Genomic DNA, 27,335 nt, shown 5'->3' with positions numbered 1-27,335 from the left:
AGTGAATTGTGTTATGTGTCAACATAATGAAACAAAGATTTTGAATCCATTGGCATCCAATGTTGGTGATTCTGTTCCTGCGATATGCAAATGAATGCATATTTAATTAGGTAATGCCGATTTTGCATATATAAACATAAAATCTCAGAAGACATACAATAAATTTTTTCTTAGTTGTTATGTACATAACAAACTGGGAAAGTGTCATAGTGAAATCTATTTAAAAAAAAATTGCCTATTCACCTATAGGCTGTCTCGTAGGTAGCTTTGCTGAACTAGTGAACCAAAGATGGGTTGAGAAATCAGACATTATATAAACCACGGGGGTGTGGTCTATTAAAATCTACGGCATCCCAGTTATATGATTGGCTGGCTGAATCCGTTTCTGGAACAATGGATTATTTGGATACTTTTGCAATAAGTAGCACCTATTTCAAACCGTTTGTTCTACCTAATACTGTACATGTACTGAAAGAGGTGACCAGCTGAGTGTCTGTCGTAACTCTCTTTATTTAAACCTAAACTGTGAAGATTAAAACAAAGAAAAGAAAACTGTATCATCCTTTTAGTTATACACTCTGGTATTACATACAGTATCATTAAAAAAAACTGTTTCAGACAAAAGTGGCCACATCCAAAAGAAGGAACAGAAGAGCCCACTCTGTCCACAATATTGTTACCACAACGATACAACTGTATATACATATGGTACTTTTCCAGTATTGAATTGATATTATAAATATCTCTATATAAAGTAGAAAAATGTATACGGATGTTACTCTGAATATATAACATACAGTATATTGGGATTTTTTGTATTATTCATTAGGAAACAAGATATCACTCAAAATACAAAACATATGAGTGTATCTGCAGAATTCAAAAGGTTCATTCAGGCTATGCATAGTGTAGCCTACCTTCTTATTGAGCAAAGTCTTGAGCAAAACATTAAAATAAAAAAAACTTTATAATTAGCAAATGTAAAATACTAGTTATAGACAGACAGCACACAGAATAGCACCATAAAAAGTCTGTTAAGTAAAACATATTTGGTATTACTTAGGTAAACCAGACCTAGTGGACTGAAATCACAGGAAACCAAATCCTACGTATATAATGTTTACAGATACACCATGTTTAAAACATTTTTAGATGTCTTTTCCCAAGAGCTTTTCGTTGTTACTTTCGAATAACATTCCTGAGAAATTGTTTTCAATGTTCTGTTATCAGCCTCGTGTCTCTGTGAGAGTGGTACCACTTGAGATGTGCGATGGGCAAATTACGTATTTGCGTAAATTATTTTAATGATTTAGCCTTTGAGAAAACTGTACTGTTCTTGTTTGTAAACACAATGTGTTCGAGCCAATCATCAATACCTGCTGAATCATGTGACTGAGTTGCCGCCTACCTGCGTTGAGCTGCTGGGCTAAAAAGAAAAACGGGGCTCTATGGAAAAACCATAACTGACTAAAAGTAGTTTGAAAAAGGCTGGATGTAATTTTGCCAAATCAGCGTGAGTGTGAGTCTTTCACTATTTACATATCTAGCTTTGGCATAGATTGATTGTTTAGATCGCTAGCATGGATAACAGATGCAAATATATTGTAGTCTGCCCCGTTGTTCTGACCAGGATTACGTTCCTTGTCGTTTTAAGCCTTCTCACAAAAAGCCTAATATATATATAATGTATAAAGGGTACCGATTATTTATGTTCATACATACTCAGACTTGGACTCGGACTCCAACACTGGGGACTCGAGACTCGACTCGGGCTCGAGATTTAGTGACTCGACTACAACACTGGTATTTGAGCATGTCCCTTTCAGAGGGTCACGTAGAGGACAGGTAGAGGTTTAAAAGGAAGGAGGAAGTGCGTGCGTTTGAATATTGTTTTGAAAGTTTGTAGGCGAGAGGGGGGGGGCGGCTAGGTGGTGCAGTGGGCAAGGCGCTCACCACCAATGCTGGAGACGCTGGGTTCGAGCCCAGCTCTCCGCATTGCTATCAGCTTGGCTGGTCTTTCATACTAATACAATTGGCAGTATTAGGGGGTGGGAAGCTGATGGGTGGGGATCGGACGTTGTGGACAGCGACTCCTACAGGTCGGTTGGTGCGCCTGCGCAGCAGAATCAGGAAGCGACGGGGGCGGCGTGTCCCTCCCACGCAGACCCCCGACGCTGAGAGATCGCGCTGTGCAGGTGAAAAGATGCGACTGCTGCTTCCTCGAGTACCGGAGGGGACACGTGATGTAAGGCTTCGTCCACATTGCAGCCGGCTTGTGGGAGGCATGGCCTAACAACGTTCGAGACAGGGGAGGGTAGAATTGGACGATATACGAAATTGGGATGGGAGAAAAATAGAAAATGGGAGAAAAAAGTAGATACAAAAAAAAAAGTTTGTAGGCGAGCCAAGTGAGTCTGTGTAAGACCTAGACACAGACCAATCAATAGTTAGAGAGCTCTAGATTGTGTTTTATTTGTACTTTGTATCTTTGTCTTTGGAACTCCTGCCTGACTGGATTTTTGTTTGTTTGATGTTTGTTTGTTTGCGGCGATCACCTCATGCATGGCGTGGTGTTTATTTTGGGGGGGAAATTATATTTTGGAGTGGGAAGAACAAAAAGCAATTCAGAAGAGTATTTACGTTGCGTTTTCAAATTACCAGAAAGGTTGTTGATTTTGTTTTGAATTACCAGAAAGGTTGTCGATTCTGTTTTGAATTACGAGAAAGGTTATTGATTTTGTTTTGAGAAGTTACAACGAAGCCTTGGTTATATTGTTTTTTGTGTGTTTTATTTGTTCTATTTCTATTGAACAAGAGAGGACAGCCAGCACCAGTGGTGAGTCATATTGAATATTACTAGTGTTTATCAGCATTGTTTCAATTATCTATCATCCTGTGTACATTTCTGTAGGCTTACTGACAGCTATTGTTCCCCACTATAGCCTGCCCTTCCAGCGATAGTGAGGAGCAGTTGTTATAATGGTTGTACTGCACTTGAAACAATATTTTCTCACCACATGGGTAGATTGTTTCAAACCTCTAAAAGAGTAGCATTTACTGTTGAAGTGATCCTTTGCCGTGATTCTGTGTTGGCACATTTATTGTAACGACTGTTCAGGTACAGTCATTTATCTTCAGGTTACACTAATAAAGCCCAAGTGCACATATGTAACTCAATGTATCACAAACAAGTCACAGAGCCATACTGTTTGTTTTGGTCAGGTATCATTCATCATTGTGATGAATGCGAGCAGCGTAATTTTTCCTGGAACTACATCATGAAGTGACGGCGATCGCATCGGAAGCGGTTCCGGTTCAGGCGGAGTCGAGGCCATCATGTTGCCTCATGAAGCAACTCCACGTTCATCACACTGAATAATTCATTATACTGAACAAAACAAACAGTACAGCTCTGTGACTTGTTTTAGCAGGGTTTTTTTTGGACTATAATGGCTCTGGATATGAGCTATAATATGGGGCTCGCTAGATGGACCATACTTGTAAGTAGGAGAAATTAATTGTTGGTTTTGGTCTTTTCATAGGCTATGTAAGAAAGATAATGAATTACACTGGCCTTATCCTTTTAATACTACAGTAACTAAATACATAGCGCCTAAGTTCAACAATCTACCCAGTGGTGAGTTGCCTACATATAATATTATGTGCAATATAGACCACCATTTATATAAGACTGTGGCAAGCACATGATGAAGATGATGATCAAAAGAAGTTGGACTTTCGGGTACCATAGCCTAGTAACTTGAAATGTCCTTGTTTTTCCCTTCTTCTTTTTGTAGCTTAGGCTGAGGCAAACTCCTTACTTTACACATTGATTTGTCATTGATTTCCAGCACAGGTTTGTTTTCCAGCATACCATGGCTTGCTATGGTAACACTTTAATTCAATGTTACCCTACCTGAAACTTGGCTATCCCATTGGCATTGACCAGTTGCAATCTCACAAACTGGAGGCTTATTAAACAGAGTGTTTGGCAGCAGACTGAGACCTGAACTGCAATCTCCTCAACTTCAATGCAGAGGATCACGTCAATGCCAATCGACATGGCAAAGTTGAGGTCCTAATTCCAATCAATATCGTTTCTAGTCTTGGGAACAAGAAAATAGAACTCCTTTAACTAACATGCACCGTGAGGTCCTGCTCTCCTCGCTGCAAGTGTTTCAGTGTGTTCTGTATAAGAAATAACCCAACAGGAAGGCAATCCCATTCACATTCCGCACCCCACAAAGTATTTTGCAGTGTTCCCGAAACCCCTTTGACCCCACTTGGCTGCTAACATGCTTCCCATTGCTTCTGGCCAAAAATACTTCCTAGTGTTGGGTAACCAGGACCAGAGCCTCTTCTCACACAATTCCCTGTATAGTTAACATTCTGAATCATTGCGTAAAAGGACCCCTCCCCCCTCACCCACAGATCTGTATGTGACCCTTTTTTTCTTTTATAACTTCCTCTTTGCTGTCTGTGTTATTTTTCAAATATGTATATGTGAAGTCAAATATGTACTCAATGTTACTTGCGACAGAGGGAGAAAATTGCACTCATGTTATCACAGAACAGTCAGTGGTCAAATGAAAACCCAAATAGTTTAAACTGGATTGACATCAGAGTCTAAAACATGGACACATTAGAATAATTATTATTATTGTTGTACTTATTATTGTACTTATTATTGTACTTATTATTATTATTATTATTATTGTACTTATTATTATTATTATTATTATTATTATTATTATTATTATTATTATTATTATTATTATTATTATTATTATTATTATTATTATTATTATAATTATAATTATTATTATTAATTGTTATTAATCAGCATGATTATCATTATTATAATTATTATTATATGTTCACTAAATTCAGAGCCCCTTAGTTTGTCATGTCAAGAGTTCATAGGTTCGATTTTCTATGCACTTTCACTGTTGACAGTCGACAGTCGACAGTCTGAATTCAGAGGATGCAGGTTACAGTGACAAAGGCATAGACAAAAAAAATTATACACAGTATGTCATGAGAGAGGGAGAAAAACATTCCTACAGTGTGTTGCTGGCAATATGGAACTTAAATATTTGTAAAAATCCATTACACACACATATATATAAAAGAAAAGTTGATAAAAAAGAGATTGGTATATTCAATTCGTACTTTGGTTTCTGTCTGACATGGAACCCAGCCTGTTTAACCTAACACACACGCATACTGTGAGGAAAGGGAGTGAGGGCCTACAGTAGCGGAAGCAATTTCCTGGAATGGAACAGTCTTTGGACCTCTTGAGCAGTAGTTGTCCTCAGAAGTTGGGTCCTTTGCTGAAGCGATCGTCCCTGAGGTTGTACTGGTAGCACGTAGACATGTCACACACTCCCGGGAGACCAGGAGAGCCTCGTTTGCCCGGGGCTCCTGGGGTTGCCCCTTTCCCAGGCATCCCCTGGCCACCCGGATGTCCGATGCCGTCAGAGCCGCGAGGTCCTTGAACTCCTGTGGTGATTGAGGGAAAACAAACAATGGATAGTAACTAATGGATAGTAGACTTCTGACTGCATGAGTTCACGAGAAGTGTTGTGTCCTTTGTTTGGAAAAGCGCTATACAAATCAAATTCATTCAAAATTCATTAATTCTTCATCATGGTGTGCACTGCTGTTTCTGGACAGCGGCTCAATGTCTTTATTTAATTACTGTTCTGGGAGTAGGGTGCTGTCACTCAATCTGAGTTATCTATGGTCGGCACTGATGTTAATAGTGAGGGACTGCAGCCTGTGACGCATTAACTCGTGCATAGAAAATACACAAAGTTCAATGTGTAGATGCTGTCTACTGTCCGATTTTGACAGGAACAGAATGTGGCTGTGCTTCTGTGCCTGTGTAAAATCTTTTTTTCCATGACTGTACCCGGGACTTAACCTCTTAACCCCTAGCCATATTTTCAGAAACTTCGTCTAAAAGTACATACCCAAGTAAATGGAAGATTGTGCCACTTCTACAAGGTCCATTTGCATGTTATTGGTATCTAGGGACATCTATAGACCTCACGGAATGTATTCCCAGTGTCAGAAATATTGTGTCTGTTACTACTGTATGCTTGAGTAAATTGTAATGACATTTATCATTCAGCACCTTCTTGAGATCAAGTGTACTAATAATCTAAGCAAATGAACAAAGGGCAGATGATTTAGAGGGTTTTCTGTAGATACAGTACTGAATTTTGCCATCCGGAAACACGCAATATGAAATATGAATATAGAATATCAGGCCTATGAATTACCTTATTATGGCCAAGTCATACATAGTACCACCAGGCGCCCGGTATAGGGCATTTTTTACCGGATTGAGACACATTTCTTTCCTAGACGTTCACAGAAAGGTAAAGAAACGGTATATATTGTATTATATGGCAATAGCGTTGAGGTTCGACCCCTGAGATATAAACATGACATTCACGTCAATATTTGTAAGAAAAACATTGTTGGCCTTCCTGCGACTGGTGTGAGCTGGGTAGTATAGTTTTATGAAATGTAGACGTCCATCGAAAGCCCTGGGTCTCCTCTTTCTTAGGACTACAACGATTTCATGATGGCCTTCCTGTCTTCGCGTCTAAATCCTCCGATTTCCAATGCAATGCACATATATTTTTACAAGCTCATATTTAGCTAATAACACTTAAAATCATTACTAAACAACCGTAGTGCTGGAAATATACACTTTGGCTGCTGTTTTGATATGGTTTGGGTCTTTACTCTTGGCTACATTTGAAAAATAAACACAATATCACTTAATAGTATTAAGTAGTATTAAATAATAGTATTGATCTATTTGTGATGTGAAATAAATCGCGGCCCGGTACGGATCAGGCTTAAGAGGTTAACAATTAAAAAGACGGTTCCAACAAACACAACTGCTAGTGTTCATGGGTGGGAAACCAGTGGGGTATGAGTCCTCGTTGTTGCATTAGTGACTCCTACTGGTCAGTCGGGGAGCCTTTTCAGCAGAGAGGGGATCTGGAGGAGATAGCGTGAACCTCCACACTCTCCCAGAAAAACTCCTCGCTGTCAGGTGAAAAGAAGCGGCCAGGATTGTATCAGAGGAGGCATGTGGTAGTCGACACCCTCCCCAGACAAACAGAGGACACATGCGGTAGTCTACACCCTCCCCAGACCAACAGAGGACACATGTGGTAGTCTACACCCTCCCCAGACAGACAGAGGACACATGTGGTAGTTTACACCCTCCCCAGACAGACAGAGGACACATGTGGTAGTTTACACCCTCCCCAGACCAACAGAGGACTCTGGACAGGAGTCTGACACACACAGGAAATTGGCATAACAACTAAATTGGGGAGAAATGGGAGAAAAAGGCAAAAAAAAAGACCAGCACAGAAGAGGCTGGGCAAATGGGGCGGGTCGAGAGAGACGATCCGGCAGTGACAGATGCAAGTACGCTACAGTACACTGATCACGCTGAGCCTGATTAAGTGTACTTACCCGACTGTCCAGGGGGGCCTGAGGGCCCGGGTCGACCTTCTCCCTTGCTGCCTTTGAGGCCCCTGGGTCCTGTGTGACCTGAGAAGACAATATGAAGGGTGTCATTCCAAAATTAAATAACCACTATTTGACACCTAGGGCTTCACGCCCGTGGAATCGCTGAGACGGGTGTATTGGTTTGGGGCGCAAGGTGAATTTTTTCCACTTGCGTCTGTTTGGCAATTTCGTGGCTTGTGCATTAATACACATGAAGAAAATCACAGTGCATTCCATAACAAGTATACAATCTAATAATCAAATGCAACCGTGAGCACAACACACTATGATCATCCGCCGCCATGGCCTCAGCTTCCACTCCTACGCCGACGACACACAACTCTACCCCTCCACCAAACCATCCACCCGGCTCCCCCCACGCTCCCTTGTCAACTGCCTTCATGGAATAAAAACCTGGATGTCATCTAATCTTCTCAAACTCAACAACAATAAAACTGAGCTCATGGTCGTGGCACCCAAGGCCCTGCTCCGGAAGGTTGGGGGATCTCACCCTCAACATAGACGGCTGCTCCATCTGCCCTTCCCCTAAGGTCTGCAACCTGGGAGTTATCCTGGACTCCACCCTCTCCTACCAAGCCCATGTCAGTTCTGTCACCAAATCCGCCTTCTTCCATCTCAGAAATATCTCCAGACTCCGACCATCACTTTCCGACTCCACAGCTGAGACCCTCATCCATGCCTTTGTCACCTCCCGCCTGGACTACTGCAACGGGGTCCTGTCCGGGGTCCCAAGCAAAACCCTGGACAGGCTTCAGTATGTTCAAAATTCAGCTGCCAGGGTTCTAACCCGCACCAAACCCTGGCAGCACATCACTCCCACCCGCATCCACCTCCACTGTCTCCCCATCAAATCCTGCATCACCTACAAAACCCTCCTGCTCACCTACAAATCCCTCCACGCTCTGGCACCTCAGTACCTCACTGACCTCCTCCACCCCTACACTCAGTCATGGTCCCTGCGATCCACGGACACTGGTCAGCTCTCCATCCCCCGAACCAGACTGCGGACCTTCAGGGACAGAGCTTTCAGTGTGGCAGCTCCCACCCTCTGGAACTCCCTCCCCGCAGAACTCTGCACCGCCCCAACTCTGGACTCATTCAAAAAACTGCTCAAAACCCACCTCTTCACTTTATATGTATATGTTGTGTCTGTCCACTATGTTTGTTACTTAGTTATTTCCCCCCCCTATGTAAAGTGACCTTGGGTCTATTGAAAGGCGCTATATAAAATGAAGCTATTATTATTATTATTATTATTATTATTATTATTATTATTATTATTATTATTATTATTATTATTATTATTATTATTATTATTATTATTATTATTATTATTATTATTATTATTATTATTATTATTATTATTATTATTATTATTATTATTATTATTATTATTATTATAAGAGAAAAGGACACATGAGAACTGAGGAGAGAGACTAAATATTATTTCCTGCATTGTAGAAATTTAATTAAAAGTAGTATAGGGTTGTGCCTTCTCAATGAACACAGAGGCAGCACACAGACAGTTATTACTCCTATTCAAAACTAGTTTTAACCTGTCAACGTTCGGCAGCCAGAATATGGGCCGCCACGCACGCACGTGCCCATCGTGGCACTTTGACCTGTCTGTCGGCCTAGTGCTGTATTTTTGCCGATCAACCTACATATCGTTGAAAAGCTAAAATGGCCACCGTTCGATTGACACCCTACTCAACCTATTACATGCTTCCAATCTCGGGTTACAAGGCCGAACAACCAATGAGCGTCGGTTTTCGGACAAGTGACCGGTTTCGGCTGGTCCTGAATGGAACAGTCACCTCTGACAGTAAAAATGATTGACAGTTTTGAATTGACCCTTTCTCCTAATGGGTGACTTCAACCTGCCTGACTGGTCTCAGTCAGCCACAGTGGTCTCTCTCCTACAATCCTTTGTCCTGACTCCCACTGTCATGCCTCCCACCCACAAAGCTGGCAGCTCCTTGGATCTCATATTCTTCTGTGACTCCAGCATAATTAACACCACGGTAACTCCCCTTGTATCACATTACTTCTTTATATCCTTCTCACTAACTATTATGCTTAACCCCAAACCATCCACTCCAACCCAAACTGTCTTACAGACGCAACCTATGCTCCATATCCCCCTCCACCCTCTCCTCTAACATCCTATCCGCTCTACCTTTGAGTGAGACTTTCTCTGTTCTCCCCCCAGATATGGCAACCGCCACCCTCCTCTCAGCCCGTTCAACCTCCTTCGACAAGCTCTGTCTCCTCGCCGAGAAGCCTGCCCGCCGTTCCACCCCCTGTCCATGGCCATCGGATGCAGTGAGAAAAAAAAGACAGGTCCTGAGAGCGGCCGAGAGGAAGTATAAAAAGACACGCCTCACTGGTGACATCACTACCTATCATAACCTCTTGTTGGCATTCTCCAAAAATAAGGTCATCTGACATCAATGCCGCTTAATCATCCCTCCCCCCTTAATTGGCTGATATCAATCCCTCTCTCCTGAGCCGTTCAGCCACTGTGTAGTGTGATGTGTGTTTCTTTTCCCATTTCTTTCACATGGATTGTGGGCCAACGTCAACTGGTGCTGTCAAAAAGTATTCGCTGATCAGTCGAATCCATTGCTCATAATAACAATGGTTCACAACCTTTTTTGGGCCAGTGCCTTCCATCATTTAAAATATAGGCCAAGTGTCTTCCCTGAATATTAGAGCAATAATATAATATGCCTCTTCCTGACAAAAGAAGCCACCCAACTCCTCATCTCATCTCTCGCCTTGACTACTGCAATGCACTGCTCGCTGGTCTACCGACCACCGCCCTCAACCCTCTTCAACTCATTCAGAACGCAGCCGCCCGCCTGATCTCCAACCTACCAAAGTCAGCCCATGTTATCCCACTTCTTAGGGACATGCACTGGCTCCCCATCGCCGCAGGAATCCGCTTCAAGGCCCTCGACCTGGCATATCGGGCGGCGAAGGGAACAGCTCCCGTCTACCTCCGGTCAATGGTCTCTTAACTACACACCCTCAAGACCCCTCCGCGGTATGTCTTCTGGCCGCTTCAGACCCACTCCTGTCCGAGCTCCGGGAGGGTTATCAAAGAGAATCCGCCTATTCTCTGTCCTTGATCCACAATGGTGGAACGAACTTCCCACCAGTTAGGACAGCCGACACACTTCTTCAATCAATATTTGAATTTTTTTTTTAAGAAATACTAACCTTCTTACTCTCCTCTACTGTCATGCACTCTTCCTAATATACTAACATACACTCGACACTGTAGCACTCAAGTTTGAACACTTTGATGAACTGTTACTCAGCTGATAGATTTGTGCCCATCCTGATGACTTGTCGTACAAAACTTGTAAGTCGCTTTGGATAAAAGCGTTCAGCTAAATGACAAAACGTAAATGTAAAGTCAATGAGCAACATTGGAGGGGGGTGGGGCAGTTAAGTTGCTCCATTCTCCGCTTGTCATCATGAATTTACAAGCGTCAATGTTTTATTTATCATCTGAATTTGATGATAAAATCTAAATATTCAGAAAGCCAAGACTTTGTTTGCAACTTGCAAAGCATTAGTGAAGGATAGTGGATAGGACAAAAACAGCAAAACGAAATTTAGATTAGATTGGACATTTCATTAATTATATCAAGCGGAGAACAGCGAGATTTAACAACCCTCTGCACCACGGATGGTATGACAAGTTTGGAGACCTATTTCAGAATGCGCTGCCTATTCTATCTGCTGTGTTTCCATCGGCAGAGACAAAAAGTAACCTGGTGTAACCCGAGCGCCCCTACTGGTTGAGTATTGTCAACACGGCAACTACCCGGCTACCGTGTGGCAAGGGCAGCGCTCTACTGTGCTCCATCTGTAGTAGCCTATGACATAATGTGCAAATCATTTTTAGTTATTAGTTACAGCTGTGTTTAGATAACTATGTCTGCTGTGAAAAAAAGGCCTATCTGTCCTGACACTTTGCATGCGTTACATTCTGTGTCCTTGTTGTGTTTCATATACTCACTGTAGGGCTGACCCCTATTAATCGATTAGTCGACTAATCGGTCGAAAGGAGCCGTAGTCGACTGGCCAACCTCTTAGTCGAATATAATAAAAAAAAGAATAATAAAATATTAATATATATATATATATATTTTTTTTATCATTTTGTTCACAAGAAAAGATGCCTAGAAGCGTGGCTAACGCTAATGGCACGCATACCAGAGGCTAACTGCCTAAGAAAACAGGCACAGAGGCACTGAAAGAGGATTTCACCCATCTAATGCAGTGGTTCCCAAAGTCGGGGTCGCGACCCAAAGGTGGGCCGCGAGCAGCCACGGATGGGCCGCGAGATGATTTAAAAAAAATTAAAAAAAAAAAAATTATTTTTAATTTTTTAATTTTTTTATTTTTTTTAATTTTAATTTTTTTTGTCAGGCCACTGAACTTAGAAGCAGGCCAGGACAGTGTTTCTAGTTGTATTCTAAAATTCTATTCTATTGTATTCTAAAATGTGACTATATGGTTTTATATTAACTTAATAAATAAACAAAAACGAAAAATCTACTTATTTCAACGAAATTTCAAACTAAATAACAGATTATGCACATAAAACGCTGAAAACAACCGAAGCAACAATAGTATTTTAATGAGGCTATTATTATTATCATTATTATTTTGCAACAAGTTAGCCCTCTCATAAATAGCACATATAAATGAATAACTAACTTGAACTAACTTAATAGGATTGAAGTGATATTTGGCTTAAAAAATCGGTCGCCTGACAAAAAAAAAAAAAAAAAAAGCCAGACGATGTGCATTGGGCCGCGGCTCTCTGACGCCTTATTTTCTGGGCCCCGGCCTGAAAAGTTTGGGAACCCCTGATCTAATGAACACACTAGACTAGACAAATATCAAGATGTATCCATCAGTGGACCAATTGCATGCTTTTGCAGAGGACAAGAAGCCTTCAGTCGACTCCTTCAGACATTAAGCACCCCCCACAGCCCAAATGGAATGATAAAAAAAGTTAAAAAAAAAAGTTAAAAAAAATTTTTTTTTAATATATATATATTTTTTTAGTCGACCAATAGTCGACTAACGGCAAATTTAGGCCAATCCTAGTAGACCATCCAAATCCTTAGTCGGGGACAGCCCTAACTCACTGTCAATAGCGGACTGCCTGGGATTGCTTTAATTGCCAGGCAACATTAGCCTGCTGGACATTCTAATGTAACCATTTGCTATGAGTGACTTAACCTTGCCCGAGGTTATTGAGCTTAATTAGCATAGACTGTGGCTGAGTGGACCTTTGAAAGGTAACGTCACCTTTGATGCCCAGAAGTCCGTGCTCCCCAGGCGGGCCCTGGTAACCCTGGGAGCCAGTCCTGCCAGGGTAGCCTGGGGGCCCTGTTGAGCCTTTGGTGCCTGGTGCTCCGGATGTGCCCGGGGGGCCCTTCACGCTTTGACAGGGCTCGCAGCTGCTGGGGGGGGCCAGGGTCTGGAGCAACGCCGGCAGCTGGTCTGGGAGACAGAGCCACAGGAGACTAAGTAAGTGCATCACCTTTTTTACATCAAATACCATGGAAAAGTTAGTTTCACACTCAGACAGGCACTTACTCCGGAGCATGTCACCGCAGAGCTTCATGAGGTAATCATCTGAGGCAGGTTTCCCCTGAAAGACACAGATTACACCTTCAAATCCAGTCCTGTCCTCAGACTCTCTCTGAGCAGGTTCACCTGCGGTGACTCGGTGCACCTGCTGATTTTATAGAGCCATCTCAGCGCTCCCAGCGCCTTGCCCTCCCTCCCGTACTCCCCACACCTTGCACACCGTGTCCCCCGTTCCTCCCAAAGCCACACACACACAGAATCCAAGTATATAAAAAATACAAAAAAAGATTAGTGTTTGGAAGAAATCACTGACTGCCTCAATCCTGTCTGAAACCTTCACAAGGGTCAAAGGTCACGCTCCGTTCCATATCTCGCTCTCTCACCGGTTTCCCAGGGTAACCCGGCTGACCCGGTTGTCCCGGCGACCCGTCCTCTCCCGAAGATCCCCTGGGTCCCGCTGCGCCAAAGTGTCCCACGGCCCCTTTCTTCCCGTCCGTCCCCTTGGTGCCAGAGTCCCCCGTTGTGCCTCTCTGAACACAGTGGCAGAGCAAGGACAATCATGACGTTGCAGAATGAAAACGTATCGCTGCGGACACACCAACAACACACAGTAAGGCATAGGTGTCAAACTCACGGCCCGCGGGCCAAATCCGGCCCGCCACGTCATTTGATGTGGCCCCCCAAGAGCTCAGGTGAAAAAAAAAAAAAAGAAAAAAAAAAAAAATTTTTACATTAATATTATGTTAAAAAATAGCAGTGTTAAAATAATTGTGGGTTAATGCGTTAATAAAGCTTTAACTTTGACAGCCTTAGTTATTACACATTCTTACACATACATGTATGTTGAACATCTGAGGTAACAAAGGAAAAAAGCCAAAAGCACTTACTCCTCAGACATTCTTTGACAATTTTACAGCCCAAAATACAAAAAAGATCCAGGCGGAATAGGTAACAAAGGGTTGAAGAAATATTGTCTGAACTGTCAGATGCAAACTGGCTGTGTGACATAACCGAGCATCTCGCTCAATTGAATAAGAAGCTGTAGGGACGCAAACAAGTCCCACCCAAAACTTGACCAATATAGTTGTGAACTGAGACAACCCTTATTTTGTTATTTTTGAGTACAGTTACAGTTGTGTGTTCATGCAGACACATAATAGCAATTTCATTACGAATTGAAAATGGGGGACCCTGATGTAAAAAAGTCGAAAGTCTTTCTCTGGTCTGCATCCCCTTAACAATTGTGTGTATTGAGCTGTACTGTACTGTACCCATTCTGCAATCTGTTAATTAAAGTTAATTAAACTATCTTCCATTAGTTGGATGTACTGTATGGCCTCTGCAAGGTTGTGTGCAGCCATTTGTTTTTGTAACATCTGCTACATCTGTCCCACGTGTTCTTTGCAGCTCACAGTTGTTAGTTCTGCCCCTCTTGACTGTGACAAAAAGGTTTTGAACAAACTTAATGTCATAGCTTGTATTTGATGATATTCTTCTTTGTTATTTACTTGAATGGTTTGATCATTGATTGATGGAGTAATATGGGGTACTGATAAACTAAAATTATGTGTTAAAATAACATAAGCTAACATATATTTTTACATTTATGCAAATGAATATGCAATATGTATAACTTGAATAAGTAATAAATACAGAAACACCATGTTTAACAATATGTAAATGTGTAGCTACATTTATTTTACATTACATTAACATTTATACGGTCTTTGGCCCTTTGAGGGCAACCATAATGCTGATGTGGCCCTCTGTGAAAATGAGTTTGACACCCCTGCAGTAAGGGGTGGGGTGAGGCAAACTATTTCATAATAATAATAATAATAATAATAATAATAATAATAATAATAATAATAATAATAATAATAATAATAATAATAATAATAATAATAATAATAATAATAATAATAATAATAATAATAATAATAATAATAATAATAATAATAATAATAATAATAATAATAATAATAATAATAATAATAATAATAATAATAATAATAATAATAATAATAATAATAATAGATTGGATTTGTAATGCACTTTTTGTTCGCTGGGATCCCAAAGTGCTACACTACAGGGTTAGAACATAGTTAAAAAAATTGAAATAAAATAGTTATTAGTAAAACAAATAAAATAAAATACAGAATGAAAGTAAGATAAAAATAGAAAATAGTTAATTAAAAACATAGTATAAACCGCGCAATAAAATTAAAATAAAAGGCTAACAGTCAAAGGCCTTTTTGAACAGGTAGGTTTTCAGGCCTGCTTTAAAAGAGTCCAGGCTCTGTGGTGCCCTCAGCTGGATGGGGAGGCTGTTCCACAGGCGTGGTGCAGCCGTGCAGAAGGCTCGGTCACCCATGGTGCAGAGCCGGGTATTGGGGACCTGAAGGAGCAGGCTACCTGCGGATCTGAGGGTGCGGGTGAAGGATTGTGGAGTGATGAGTTCCTGAAGGTAGAGGTGCTGAGCGGTCTATCTGCTGTCTACCTTCCGTCTACCTGCCGTCTACCTGCCATCTACCTGCCGTCTACCCGCCGTCTACCCTAAGGACTTTTGAGAATTCAAAATTGTCTCCAATTCCGTGGTTTGGTTTTTAGTGGTGGAGTAATCCGATGTTGTTTTAACAGTTTCAGTGCCAGCCATAACGTTGATTAATGTCCTTAAGTGCCATCATCCACTTCAATGATAGCGTTAAAAACGCATAATCTATGTTTTAAATGATGGCTATGTGTCTAATCTGCCCGTCGCTTATCAATGACTTGTTTGCAGTCAACATTGTCGAAACGGATTGTTTTTTTTAATCGGTTCATATCCTTTTTATAGCATTTCGAAAAGCTATAGTTTTCTCGAAAATTTCCGGAAAATAGAAAGATTCCCTCAAAAACGCCATTTATTGGAATATTTTCGAATACACTAGACACGTTGTCATTTGTCGGCCTATTTATGAATTGTTTTCAAATAAATGCTAGATTATCGATAGTATATGTGTACTTATGCATGCTATAGAAGCGAGCTGAGAAATCGATTCTCTCATTTCCTCAACATCACACACACACACACACACACACACACACACACACACACATATACACATACGGGACACGCTGTTATCTCAGTGAATACAGCTCTGATTATCCTAAAACTGGTAACATAGACTCCTTACCTTAGATCAGATGTTCTCCAAAAAGATTATTCCAATTCCTGATCGCCATTCCAAATATCGATCGCGTTTATTGATTGATTATTGGCTGCTGTAAATATATATTCCAGGCTGCTTTCCAACTCGCGATCACTTCCCTCATCATCAGATCCCTCACCAGCATAATGGAGCCAGTTGGCTCCCCCCACACAGATCCACCAGTATAATCGAATGGCCTGCAGTTACACAGGGATAGACAATAGGGGGCGGTATTTTCCCATCGGAGCTCCTAGAGGGGCTGCTGTACCAACGGGAGACTTGGTTTATGAAATATGAATTCAGATCGCTAATAAAAAAAAATACAATTCGCGTCGTCGGCACTCAACGGGGGGCATGATAAGACGACATAACACGTCGCTGGCACTCAAAGTGTTAAAGGGGCACTTCACCAAATAACAACGCCGATTTATTTTGCACATAATCTCACACGCATCCAAAAACTCAAAATTTACAAGCACCATGAAATGATATAGATGAAAAATATATATCATAGGGACTGTTACCATATAATTTCATTGAGCTGTAATTAATACAACACACAAGGATTCAATGCCCCCGAAGACATCACTGGTGGCCACATTCAAACTAATTTACTCTCAATAGTGTGTGAGATTAGCATTGTTTTGTGATGAAGTGCCCCTTTAATTTTTTACATTTGGCTACGGATTACAACTTTTAAAGGAACATGCCAACATGTTGGGAAATTAGCTTACCGTCTTCTCCAGAGAGAGACAAGAAGATAGACACCAGTTTCCTCTCTGTGTGTTCAGTAGAAAGCTATCTGGCTGCATGTTAGCCTAGCTTAGCACAATGAATGGAAGCGGACATGGCCGGTTAGCCTAGGCATTGTCCAACTAACACCTCTCCCGAAGGCTAACCGGCCATGTCCACTTCCATTCATTGTGCTAAGCTAGGCTAACGTGCAGCCAGATAGCTTTCTACTGAACGCACAGAGAGGAAACTGGTATCTATCTTCTTGTCTCTCTCTGGAGAAGACGGTAAGCTAATTTCCCAAAATGTTGGCGTGTTCTTTTAAAGGGGAACTATTTTACTATTTCTTTCACTATTTGGGCACTTTTACACAATTCCTGTGAGTCTATGGAACACCTCTGTAAGGTTTTTTTTTCCAAAAAATTCAATGTTTTGTATTTCTAATCAAGTACTCAAAAACTAAAAATGTCTACCTCAAGATCTTAAGCCGTTTTGAGGCTGGGCTCCAACCACTGTGTGGCCTGGTGCCAACTGCCACACCAACTGCCACATTATTATGCAGCTGAGAAATCTCTGACATCACAGATATGCACATTTTCAGATGACTCAGTTCAGTGAGGGTGAATATTGTGAGAGGAGAATTGGAAGAATGCGCCAATATGAGAATTAGAGACATAGATCCTATTAATATAAGTCCACATGGAAACAATGCTAAACACTGAAAAAAGGCCATTTATAAGATAGTTCCCCTTTAACTAAATCTGCATATGTTCCATAACTTCCTCCCCTCCTGGTATGGTCCACTCTGTTACAAAATGCATAGTAATGCAGTTTGGAATTAGGGATTATGAAACTGTGGTGAATGATCTAGTGTTAATGGGTTTGTGTAAGCGAGGGTGAGCCATAGCTGCATACAGTAAATGGACATCCTGCAGCCGGGTGCAGTAAGTGTTTTGATATTGCAGATCTGTGCGCCTCAGGAAAGAAGAGTCTCAGTGATGTATATCTTGGCCCTGGGGGCGATATTCTCCCCAGGCCTGGTGGTATTGGCTCTGTAAGTCTTCTATAGCTGCCGTGCAGCTTGACAGCACCTCTCGCCGCAGTGCAAAATGAGACAGAATGGATTATATCTAATACCACAAAGTCTAATTTGACAAACCTCTCCTTTCCCTCCCTTGGGTCCTCCATCGCCCTGGTGGAGAAGAGAGAGAGAGAGGGGGGGGGAGGCAGTAAGAAAGTTGTGTTTACACATCAATGGCAGAGGCAGTATGTCAGTGGAGCTGTGCTCACTGCTCTCTGCATCGCTGACGATTCTCTTTTCCGTCGAACCTGTGCCTTACAAAACATTTTAGCATCGGTTAAAAAATCGCCATTTCTTTCTTTTTTTGCACTCTGGAGATCTTTTTTGTCTCTTTTTAGTTCTAAAAATAAAAGACACTGCAACAGCAACAGTAACAACGTACAGCCAGGATTATGTGATACATTTTCCTGTTGAAATGAATAATTTAGATGTTTCTGCCAGATTCTTTTGAATCTCACTTCTTTGTATTTCAGAAGTGACATGATTCACTGTTATGTATTTCAGAAGTGACATGATTCACTGTTATGTATCTCATGTATTGGTATGTATCTCATGTATTGGTGTGTATCTCATGTATTGGTATGTATCTCATGTATTGGTTTATATCTCATGTATTGGTGTGTATCTCATGTATTGGTTTATATCTCATGTATTGGTGTGTATCTCATGTATTGGTGTGTATCTCATGTATTGGTATGTATCTCATGTATTGGTTTATATCTCATGTCTTGGTTTATATCTCATGTATTGGTTTATATCTCATGTATTGGTGTGTATCTCATGTATTGGTATGTATCTCATGTATTGGTTTATATCTCATGTATTGGTTTATATCTCATGTATTGGTGTGTATCTCATGTATTGGTATGTATCTCATGTATTGGTTTATATCTCATGTCTTGGTTTATATCTCATGTATTGGTTTATATCTCATGTATTGGTATGTATCTCATGTATTGGTTTATATCTCATGTATTCAAGTTTCAAGTTTCTTTAATAGTTGTCATACAGAAGTACAGAATACTTTCATACAAAATGCTTCTTACTGTTACGCTCCAGAGACTGTGCTAGACAAGATAGTATCAAATAACATAGTATAGCATGTAATTTAGAAGAAGAAAATGAGGTCACAGTGTTCGGTATAGACATATGTACAATGTTCTGAGTTACCATATAATATACAATACTATGCAGTGTACTAATGTACAGTACTATATAGTGCAAAGCAGAAATGGGATGAGGTACAATTTAGGTACAATTTACAGTAAGGTGTACGAGTTGTAGTGCAATCCTTCATCAATAAATATAAAGTGTGGGGAGTGGGTGCTACAGTGTGTTTGTTTAAAGTGGGTGTGTGCTATAAAGTGTGTGGAGTGGGTGCTACAGTGTGTTTGTTTAAAGTGAGTGTGTGCGTGTGGATGTGTGTGCTATGTGCGTTTGGTGGTTGTTGTTGTGTGGTGTTCATTCATTGTTCGTTTAGCAGCCTGATGGCCTGGGGATAGAAGCTTCTTCTGAGTCTTTCTGTGCTCGCCTTGAGACTCCGGTATCGCTTGCCTGACCGCAGCAGTTCAAAGAGGCAGTTGTTCGGGTGACTGGAGTCTTTAATGATTCTCTTAGCCTTGCCCTTGCAACGCTTGTTGTAAATGTTCTGGAGGGTGGGGAGCCCCCCTCCAATTGTGCGTTCGGCTGAACGTGTCACTCTTTGTAGTCTGCTTCGGTCTTGTGCAGTGCTATTCCCAAACCAGGAGGTGATGTTGCCGGTCAAGATGCTCTCTATTGTACATGAGTAGAAGTTCTTAAGGATCTTCTGACTGACTTGGAACTTCCTTAGGCGCCTGAGGAAGTAGAGGCGTTGTCGTGCCTTCTTCACAACACTGTCAATGTGTGTGGTCCATGTCAAGTCCTCGGATATGTAGGCTCCGAGGTACTTAAAGCTGTTGACTCTCTCAACCGGTGCCCCGTCGATGCTGAGGGGGCTGTAGTCCTTGACCCCCGACCTCCTGAAGTCCACAATCATCTCCTTTGTTTTGCTGACGTTCAGGGAGAGGCTGTTTTCCTGGCACCACATCCCGCCAGGACCTTGACCTCTTCCAGGTAGGCCCTCTCGTCATTGGCAGAGATCAGGCCCACCACCACTGTGTCGTCAGCAAATTTGATGATTGTATTGCTACTCCGCTGAGCCACACAGTCGTGTGTGTACAGGGAGTAGAGGAGGGGACTCAGAACACAGCCCTGGGGGGCCCCTATGTTGAGGGTGATGGATGAGGAGGTGCAGTTGCCTGCTCTCACCACCTGGGGTCTGCCAGTCAGGAAGTCCAAGACCCACTGGCAGAGGTCATAGTTCAAGCCCAGGTCCCTGAGCTTGGCTATGAGTATGGAGGGGACTATGGTATTGAATGCCGAGCTGTAGTCGATGAATAGCATTCTCACATAGTTCCCCTGCCTCTTGTCCAGGTGTGATGCTGCTGTGTGCAGCACATGGGCTATGGCGTATTGGTATGTATCTCATGTATTGGTTTATATCTCATGTATTGGTGTGTATCTCATGTATTGGTTTATATCTCATGTATTGGTATGTATCTCATGTATGTATCTCATGTAGCAGTGTGTATCTCATGTATTGATTTATATCTCATGTAGCAGTGTGTATCTCATGTATTGATTTATATCTCATGTAGCAGTGTGTATCTCATGTATTGGTGTGTATCTCATGTAGCAGTGTGTATCTCATGTATGTATCTCATGTAGCAGTGTGTATCTCATGTATTGGTGTGTATCTCATGTAGCAGTGTGTATCTCATGTATGTATCTCATGTAGCAGTGTGTATCTCATGTATTGGTGTGTATCTCATGTAGCAGTGTGTATCTCATGTATGTATCTCATGTAGCAGTGTGTATCTCATGTAGCAGTGTGTATCTCATGTATGTATCTCATGTAGCAGTGTGTATCTCATGTAGCAGTGTGTATCTCATGTATGTATCTCATGTAGCAGTGTGTATCTCATGTAGCAGTGTGTATCTCATAAGGAAGCAGAACACTGTTTGTACACTGGGGTCCCTTGAGCTTGACATGTAAGCTGTACACAGAAATGTTCTTTGGTTCAGTGTGACCGATACACACACGCACACACACACATATACATATACACACAGAGATGCACGCACCCACACAAGCATACTTGCGCACACACATCCCCCCTCTGGATGAAGCTATGGTAACGTGAGCTTTACTGCCCCCCAGTGGAAGGAGAATGCATCTGCACTTACAGGTATTCCGGGGTTCCCTGCGTCTCCATCGGTGCCTCGGTCACCCTGAAAGAAGACATAATGATGTTGGTGTGTGTGTTGATCTGTGTGTATGTTGTGTTTTGTACTGTATCAGTATGTGGTGTTGTATGCTTGTGTGTGTGTGTGATGTATGTGTATGTTTGGCTCCTTAAGCTTGTGCGGTTTTGTGTGAGTATGAGTGTGTGTGTGTGTGTGTGTGTGTGTGTGTGTGTGTGTGTGTGTGTGTGTGTGTGTGTGTGTGTGTGTGTGTGTGTGTGTGTGTGTGTGTGTGTGTGTGTGTGTGTGTGTGTATGAGTATGAGAGTGTGTGTGTGTGTGTGTGTTCGTGTTTGTGTTCGTGTGTGTGTGTGTGTGTGTGTGTGTGTGTGTGTGTGTGTGTGTGTGTGTGTGTGTGTGTGTGTGTGTGTGTGTGTGTGTGTGTGTGTGTGTGTGTGTGTGTGTGTGTGAGTATGAGTGTGTGTGTGTGTGTGTGCGTGCGCATGGACACATTATATGCACAGTACATCATATATGCATGTCTTGTTCGCTGTTTATAGGTGTATGTGCTGGCGTGGGTACATTTGGTATGTGTGGGTGTGTGTATTGGATAACAGGGAGGTCCTTTTCCAGGAAAAGGTCATGATTACCAGTGGCAGCCAGCCAATAACGAGTGAACCAGGTAGACAATGGGGATAGACATTGACCTTTAAGAACAGAGAGAATCTGACTTCCCATCCCCTCTCATTTCACCATCTCTACGGTACCAGAACTCAGACCCTTAAAGCTATATTTCACTTATACATTAAGTCTGTTTCATACGTGGAATATGTAGCACAGAGTAGTAAGTAGCCGTGTGCACATCCAACCAGTTTCTAGGCCAGGTGCAGTGAAGACCGAAGGAAAAATTATACCTACAGTACCACACACTGGATTACAGCTCCCAATACTTTTTTCCCAATACTTTTTTTTTTCATTAAAAATTATTATTGTTTTTCATTGATTGCATAAAAAGAAATGTAAAAATAAGAAAAAGGTGAAAAAAACCACATATATACATATTTTCATACTTTCCCCATGAACAAGGTTAGCTCAATCCACATCGTTATGTCAGACAGACCCGTGTGCGCCCGTGTTTTTAACAGCTTTCTTTGGGAGAAATCTTTGGGGATTGTGTCACTTCGATTCTACAGACATCCGCGGAATTGAATAATTATAATGATAATAACTATGACAATATTTGTATCATTAACAATTAAGTTTTACATATATATAACGAGCCATGCCCCAAAATAAATAAATAAATAAATAAGAACTGAACCCAATCGCGTGGATGTAGCTATAGTGGAATCAATAGACTATTCATATTCCATATACCTCTTGTTCTCTATATTATTATTTATTGTTGGTTTGATTTATTTATTACATTGCTTGCACACTTCTAAGAGCCAGTGGAGAAACGGCTTGGTGATGATGCATAAGGCAGATGCACTCAGCGCACACACACACACACACATGTACTGTATACGCATGCATAATGAATCGTTACAGTAGGCTTATATTATTCTAATGACTTGTTTTATTAGGAAATATATGGATATGCGCTGCCCTATAGTAGTAAGTCATGCTGTAGAACTGTGTGTGTGCGCTGAGTGCATCTTTTTTATTTATTTATTTTCTGACATGGTTTGTTGAGTCATGACTATAAATGTAAAATGTAATTGTTAATGATACAAATATTGTCGTATTAATTGTTATAATTATTTAATTCCGAGGATGTTGTACTGTACTTGTGCTGTATAATGACAATACATTTGAATCTAATCAAATCAAGCAGAGGCAATGGATAGCCTCTCCTTATAAGGAGCTGGTGGGGCGTTTCTGTTTGGAAATTAAGGTGTACGAGAATGTACTTCCAGTTTAAGAATGAGTGACGCTTTTCATTCATGGGAATCCAGCTGCGATGATTTTGACCACTTACGGAGAATCCGCGTTCAGGAATCCGGAGGAGGATTTTTGTAAATTTGTTAGTACAAACTTTTTACGAAGATAGTTACAAAGGTACTTACGAACATGTTCGAGAATGAGGACCATTGTTTCTATCTAATCTACTTAAGCTATTTCTTTCCCCATACATTTCCATACGTTAAGTAAAACATTTTAATATTCTGTAGTGAAAGAAAGGGGTATAGCACTAAAGAGATAGCTGAGTCGAGGAAGGATATACATTTTTGCTGTGATCCAGTGTGCGTATATACTTTTCCTTCAGTCAGATTGTCATTCAATTTGAGGTGCACATTCATGGCCCAAAGATGAAGACGCCCATTGATTCTGGAGATCCCATGACCTCTTCTCTAGTGCCACCATATGGCCAGAATCTTAAAATCAAACGAGCACATCTCGTGCATCAAACGAGCGGGCCGCAGTTGTACAGTTGTCGTACAAGTCTCGCTGTGCACATTCATAACTCTGTATGTAGTGGTTCAGAAGCCCACCTCTGGAACGACATGTATACCTAGGAACAGAACATATTGTCCTGTTTCTCCCTTACTCTGTCTCCCTCTAAGCACTTGACACTTTCTCAAGATGGACTACCCACTCTCCAAAAAGAAGAAGAGATGAAAATACCTGGTTTCCTTTGGTCCCTGCCACTCCAAGCTCCCCCTGAGAAGAAACACTGAAGGTTAAGCACAGAAATGCATTCTTATCGCAGGGCCATTCTGAATCCAACTTCATATCGCAGGGACAATCTGAATCCAAATTCATAACGCAGGGCCAATCTGAATCCAACTTGCATAGCAGGTAGGGTTTTTTGCTTTCACACTAAATGCTTAATGATCCCATGACAGAGCAATGAGTGTGTGCGTGTACTGTACTTGACAAAATGCAGCATACAAAAGATGCTGCACGTACGTTCAGGTGCCGGGGAGTATTGTGTTTGAAGCAAGAGGACATCATTTTTGTTACACTCAAAATTAACGATATCGTCTGAGCAAATATGAATAGACAAATATGCATTATGTAAAGTCATCAACGTTTTGCTAGCAAAGAAAACAAAAAAATTTACAAGCTTCTGATGCCCAGAGGCATAAATCATTCATAAAGCATAGCTTTCAGAGCTCATTAGGCCCAAACCAAACCCTGCAGGTCATTTCAAATACTTACCGTTAATGCTGTGTTTTTTTTGTGTGTCGTTGCTATGGCAACACCCTCATCTCAGATACACACTCAGCCTCACCTTGTGACCTTTGAACCCCGGCATGCCCATGCCACCCTGTGACCCGGGAAACCCTGGCTCTCCCTCGGTGCCCTGAGAAGAGGGTGAAAGGTCAGTCTGGCTCTGATTGGAAGTGACAGGAAACAACGGGAGATAATGACACACGACTACGTTGGTGATCTGGATTCACAGCCACATTGTTTTGTATGAACTCTAATAGTCTCCCTTCTCTTTTCTTCCTCTCGTCTCTCCTGACCCGCCTGGACGCCGCTGTTACTCAATCTGGCTTAAACAAAAACGACGCGCCAAGGGACTGTGTAGTGTCGCTCCTCCAGAGAGTGAACTGTTTACGTTACTTCCATATTGTATCTGGAAACGATTAAATCATAGTGACATGTAAAAGCAATGACCAAATCCCCCAAGTATTTTTACTCTCAGGAATCTCTTATTTTTTTTTCTCTTTCTTACCGACATTCTGTCATCCAGCGACATGCTCACGGTTTGAAAAGGGCTCACTTTGTTTAAAAAAAAAATATATATTAATATGTTTTTGTAGATTTCTATTGGTTTGTACTACCGGGCAGTCCGGTAGAGAGAGAGAGAGGGAGAGGAGGAAATGGGAGACAGAGCAGGGGAAGACATTCGGCAAAGGACGGCGGGTCCGGGAGTCGAACCCGGGTCGGCGGTTTCGCGACACAGCGCGGTACATGGTGTGCTACTAGAGCGCCCCAGGGTGCTCACTTTGTTGACATTTATACCGTTTTATACCTTTTGGAAGGTGGTGCACTCGTTTTTTTATGAAACGAAATTGAGTGTACGGATACGTTAGTCAGAGTATGCACCTGTGTGGCACCTATACTAGGGATCCGATCCGATATTGGTATCGGTATCGGCCGCCGATATCAGTATCGGTATTGGCCGATACCCAAATCCAGGTATCGGTATCGGGACTGAAAAAGTCGGATCGGTGCATCCCTAACCTATACATCTCTTTTCCAGGTCAAAAAAGGAAAAAGAAAAAGATTCAAACAGAACACTAGTGGGATTTTATAGAATTGTATTAATGTACATTTAAAAAAGACAGGTATGTATGAGGAGTATGTATAAAATGTTTGCGCTTTTATGTTGTTAAGCCCGAACGTCTAGCTCAGCCATGACAAGAATTCCTTCAATTCATGGAACTAAATGGGAAATAAATGGGCCACATAATTGCTGGCCACTTAAGCCATTGTTAAGACAGTCTATTTGAATTGCATGTAGGCTACTAGTAATAATTAACCGCAGGACACGTTAATTTTGGGGGACCAGAGATGACTGATGGAGAAATTGCCCAGCTGTCATTTGTCATTGATTCCCTACAGTTGAAATAGCTGTATCTGTTTTTAGATAGTGTCTTCAACTGCATGATAGGAGATATAACAAATAAATAAATCTTCTTTTTTGTATCATAGTTAAAGGATAACTCCAACATTTTGGGAAATTAGCTTATTTAACATCTTCCCTGGAGTTAGACAAGAAGATACATACCCTTTTTGTCTCTGTGCGTGCATTTAGCTTTGGGAACAGACGCTCCGTTAGCATAGCTTAGCTTCATCACTGGAAGTGAGGCGGGACAGTACCCTGACGTTCCCTACAGGTTTGTTGATATTCTCATTCCTTCAAAGGATCTGAACCGATTGAAGTTTATGGATACCATGACTTAAAATCCTCTTACCTTGACGATTAAAAGCCTCCGCAATTTAGAAAACAGTAATCCAATGGCTGGTATTGATATACTACTAACTACTGCACGCTAACGGAGCTAACCGGACACTCAAGCAGATAACGAGAGAAATGACTTCCTTTCTGGGGGGTTTCAAAATAAAAGAGCGACGTCTATAGCAGCAGAAAACGTTTATTTTGTACATTATCTAACGTTAACACGAACCTAAACTAACTTTAGGTTAGTTGTAACGTTAGTTTAGGTTCGTGTTAACGTTAGATAATGTACAAAATAAACGTTTTCCGCTGCTATAAACGTCGCACTTTTATTTTGAAAACCCCAGAAAGGAAGTCATTATATTTGCTTTACACATCCTGTTCTGCGTTAGCTCCGGTTAGCTCCGAGCGTCCAGTAGTTAGTAGTATATTATCAATACCAGCCATTGGATTACTGTTTTCTAAATTGGGGAGGCTTTTAATCGTCAAGGTAAGAGGATTTTAAGTCATGGTATCCATAAACTTCAATCGGTTCAGATCCTTTGAAGGAATGAGAATATCAACAAACCTGTAGGGAACGTCAGGGTACTGTCCCGCCTCACTTCCAGTGATGAAGCTAAGCTATGCTAACGGAGCGTCTGTTCCCAAAGCTAAATGCACGCACAGAGACAAAAAAGGTATGTATCTTCTTGTCTAACTCCAGGGAAGATGTTAAATAAGCTAATTTCCCAAAATGTTGGAGTTATCCTTTAAACGTGATGGACAGACTTCTGGCATAACTGCTGTTAAACCACATTATTTAGTTGTGTTGTCAATCATGTCATTTGTGGTAAACAGTGGAAAACAACTGAAGGGCTGACAGGCAGGAGACAACAGCGGATGAGTCACTGCGAGGTCAGAGAGAGTAGGCGGAGCTTCTTCTTTTCGTGTCCATATACAAAGCTATTCAGCTTATACAACGTCCAGCC

At 41.5% G+C, this 27,335-nt stretch overlaps 1 protein-coding gene across 1 annotated transcript in view; it reads right to left on the bottom strand.

Moving 5' to 3' along the window:
- Positions 1-4,830: 4,830 nt before the first annotated feature.
- Positions 4,831-27,335, bottom strand: part of LOC311237793 (uncharacterized protein) — a 143,049-nt gene continuing 120,544 nt past the window's right edge. Inside the window, exons 25-33 of the mRNA XM_084325771.1 lie at positions 24,691-24,762; positions 24,081-24,116; positions 21,457-21,501; positions 18,268-18,300; positions 13,569-13,715; positions 13,192-13,246; positions 12,901-13,095; positions 7,507-7,584; positions 4,831-5,502 (exon numbers count right to left, since the gene is read on the bottom strand). Coding sequence (XP_084181897.1) covers positions 5,315-5,502; positions 7,507-7,584; positions 12,901-13,095; positions 13,192-13,246; positions 13,569-13,715; positions 18,268-18,300; positions 21,457-21,501; positions 24,081-24,116; positions 24,691-24,762 — 849 coding nt within the window. The 3' untranslated portion in view covers positions 4,831-5,314. The remainder of the gene's footprint in view (positions 5,503-7,506; positions 7,585-12,900; positions 13,096-13,191; positions 13,247-13,568; positions 13,716-18,267; positions 18,301-21,456; positions 21,502-24,080; positions 24,117-24,690; positions 24,763-27,335) is intronic.

This window comes from Notolepis coatsorum (assembly GCF_963971535.1).
Source record: "Notolepis coatsorum genome assembly, chromosome: 12".
In the NCBI taxonomy this organism is placed as follows: domain Eukaryota; kingdom Metazoa; phylum Chordata; class Actinopteri; order Aulopiformes; family Paralepididae; genus Notolepis; species Notolepis coatsorum.
The sequence above is the reverse complement of the archived record's forward strand: the minus strand, read 5'-3'. Positions and strand labels throughout refer to the sequence as shown.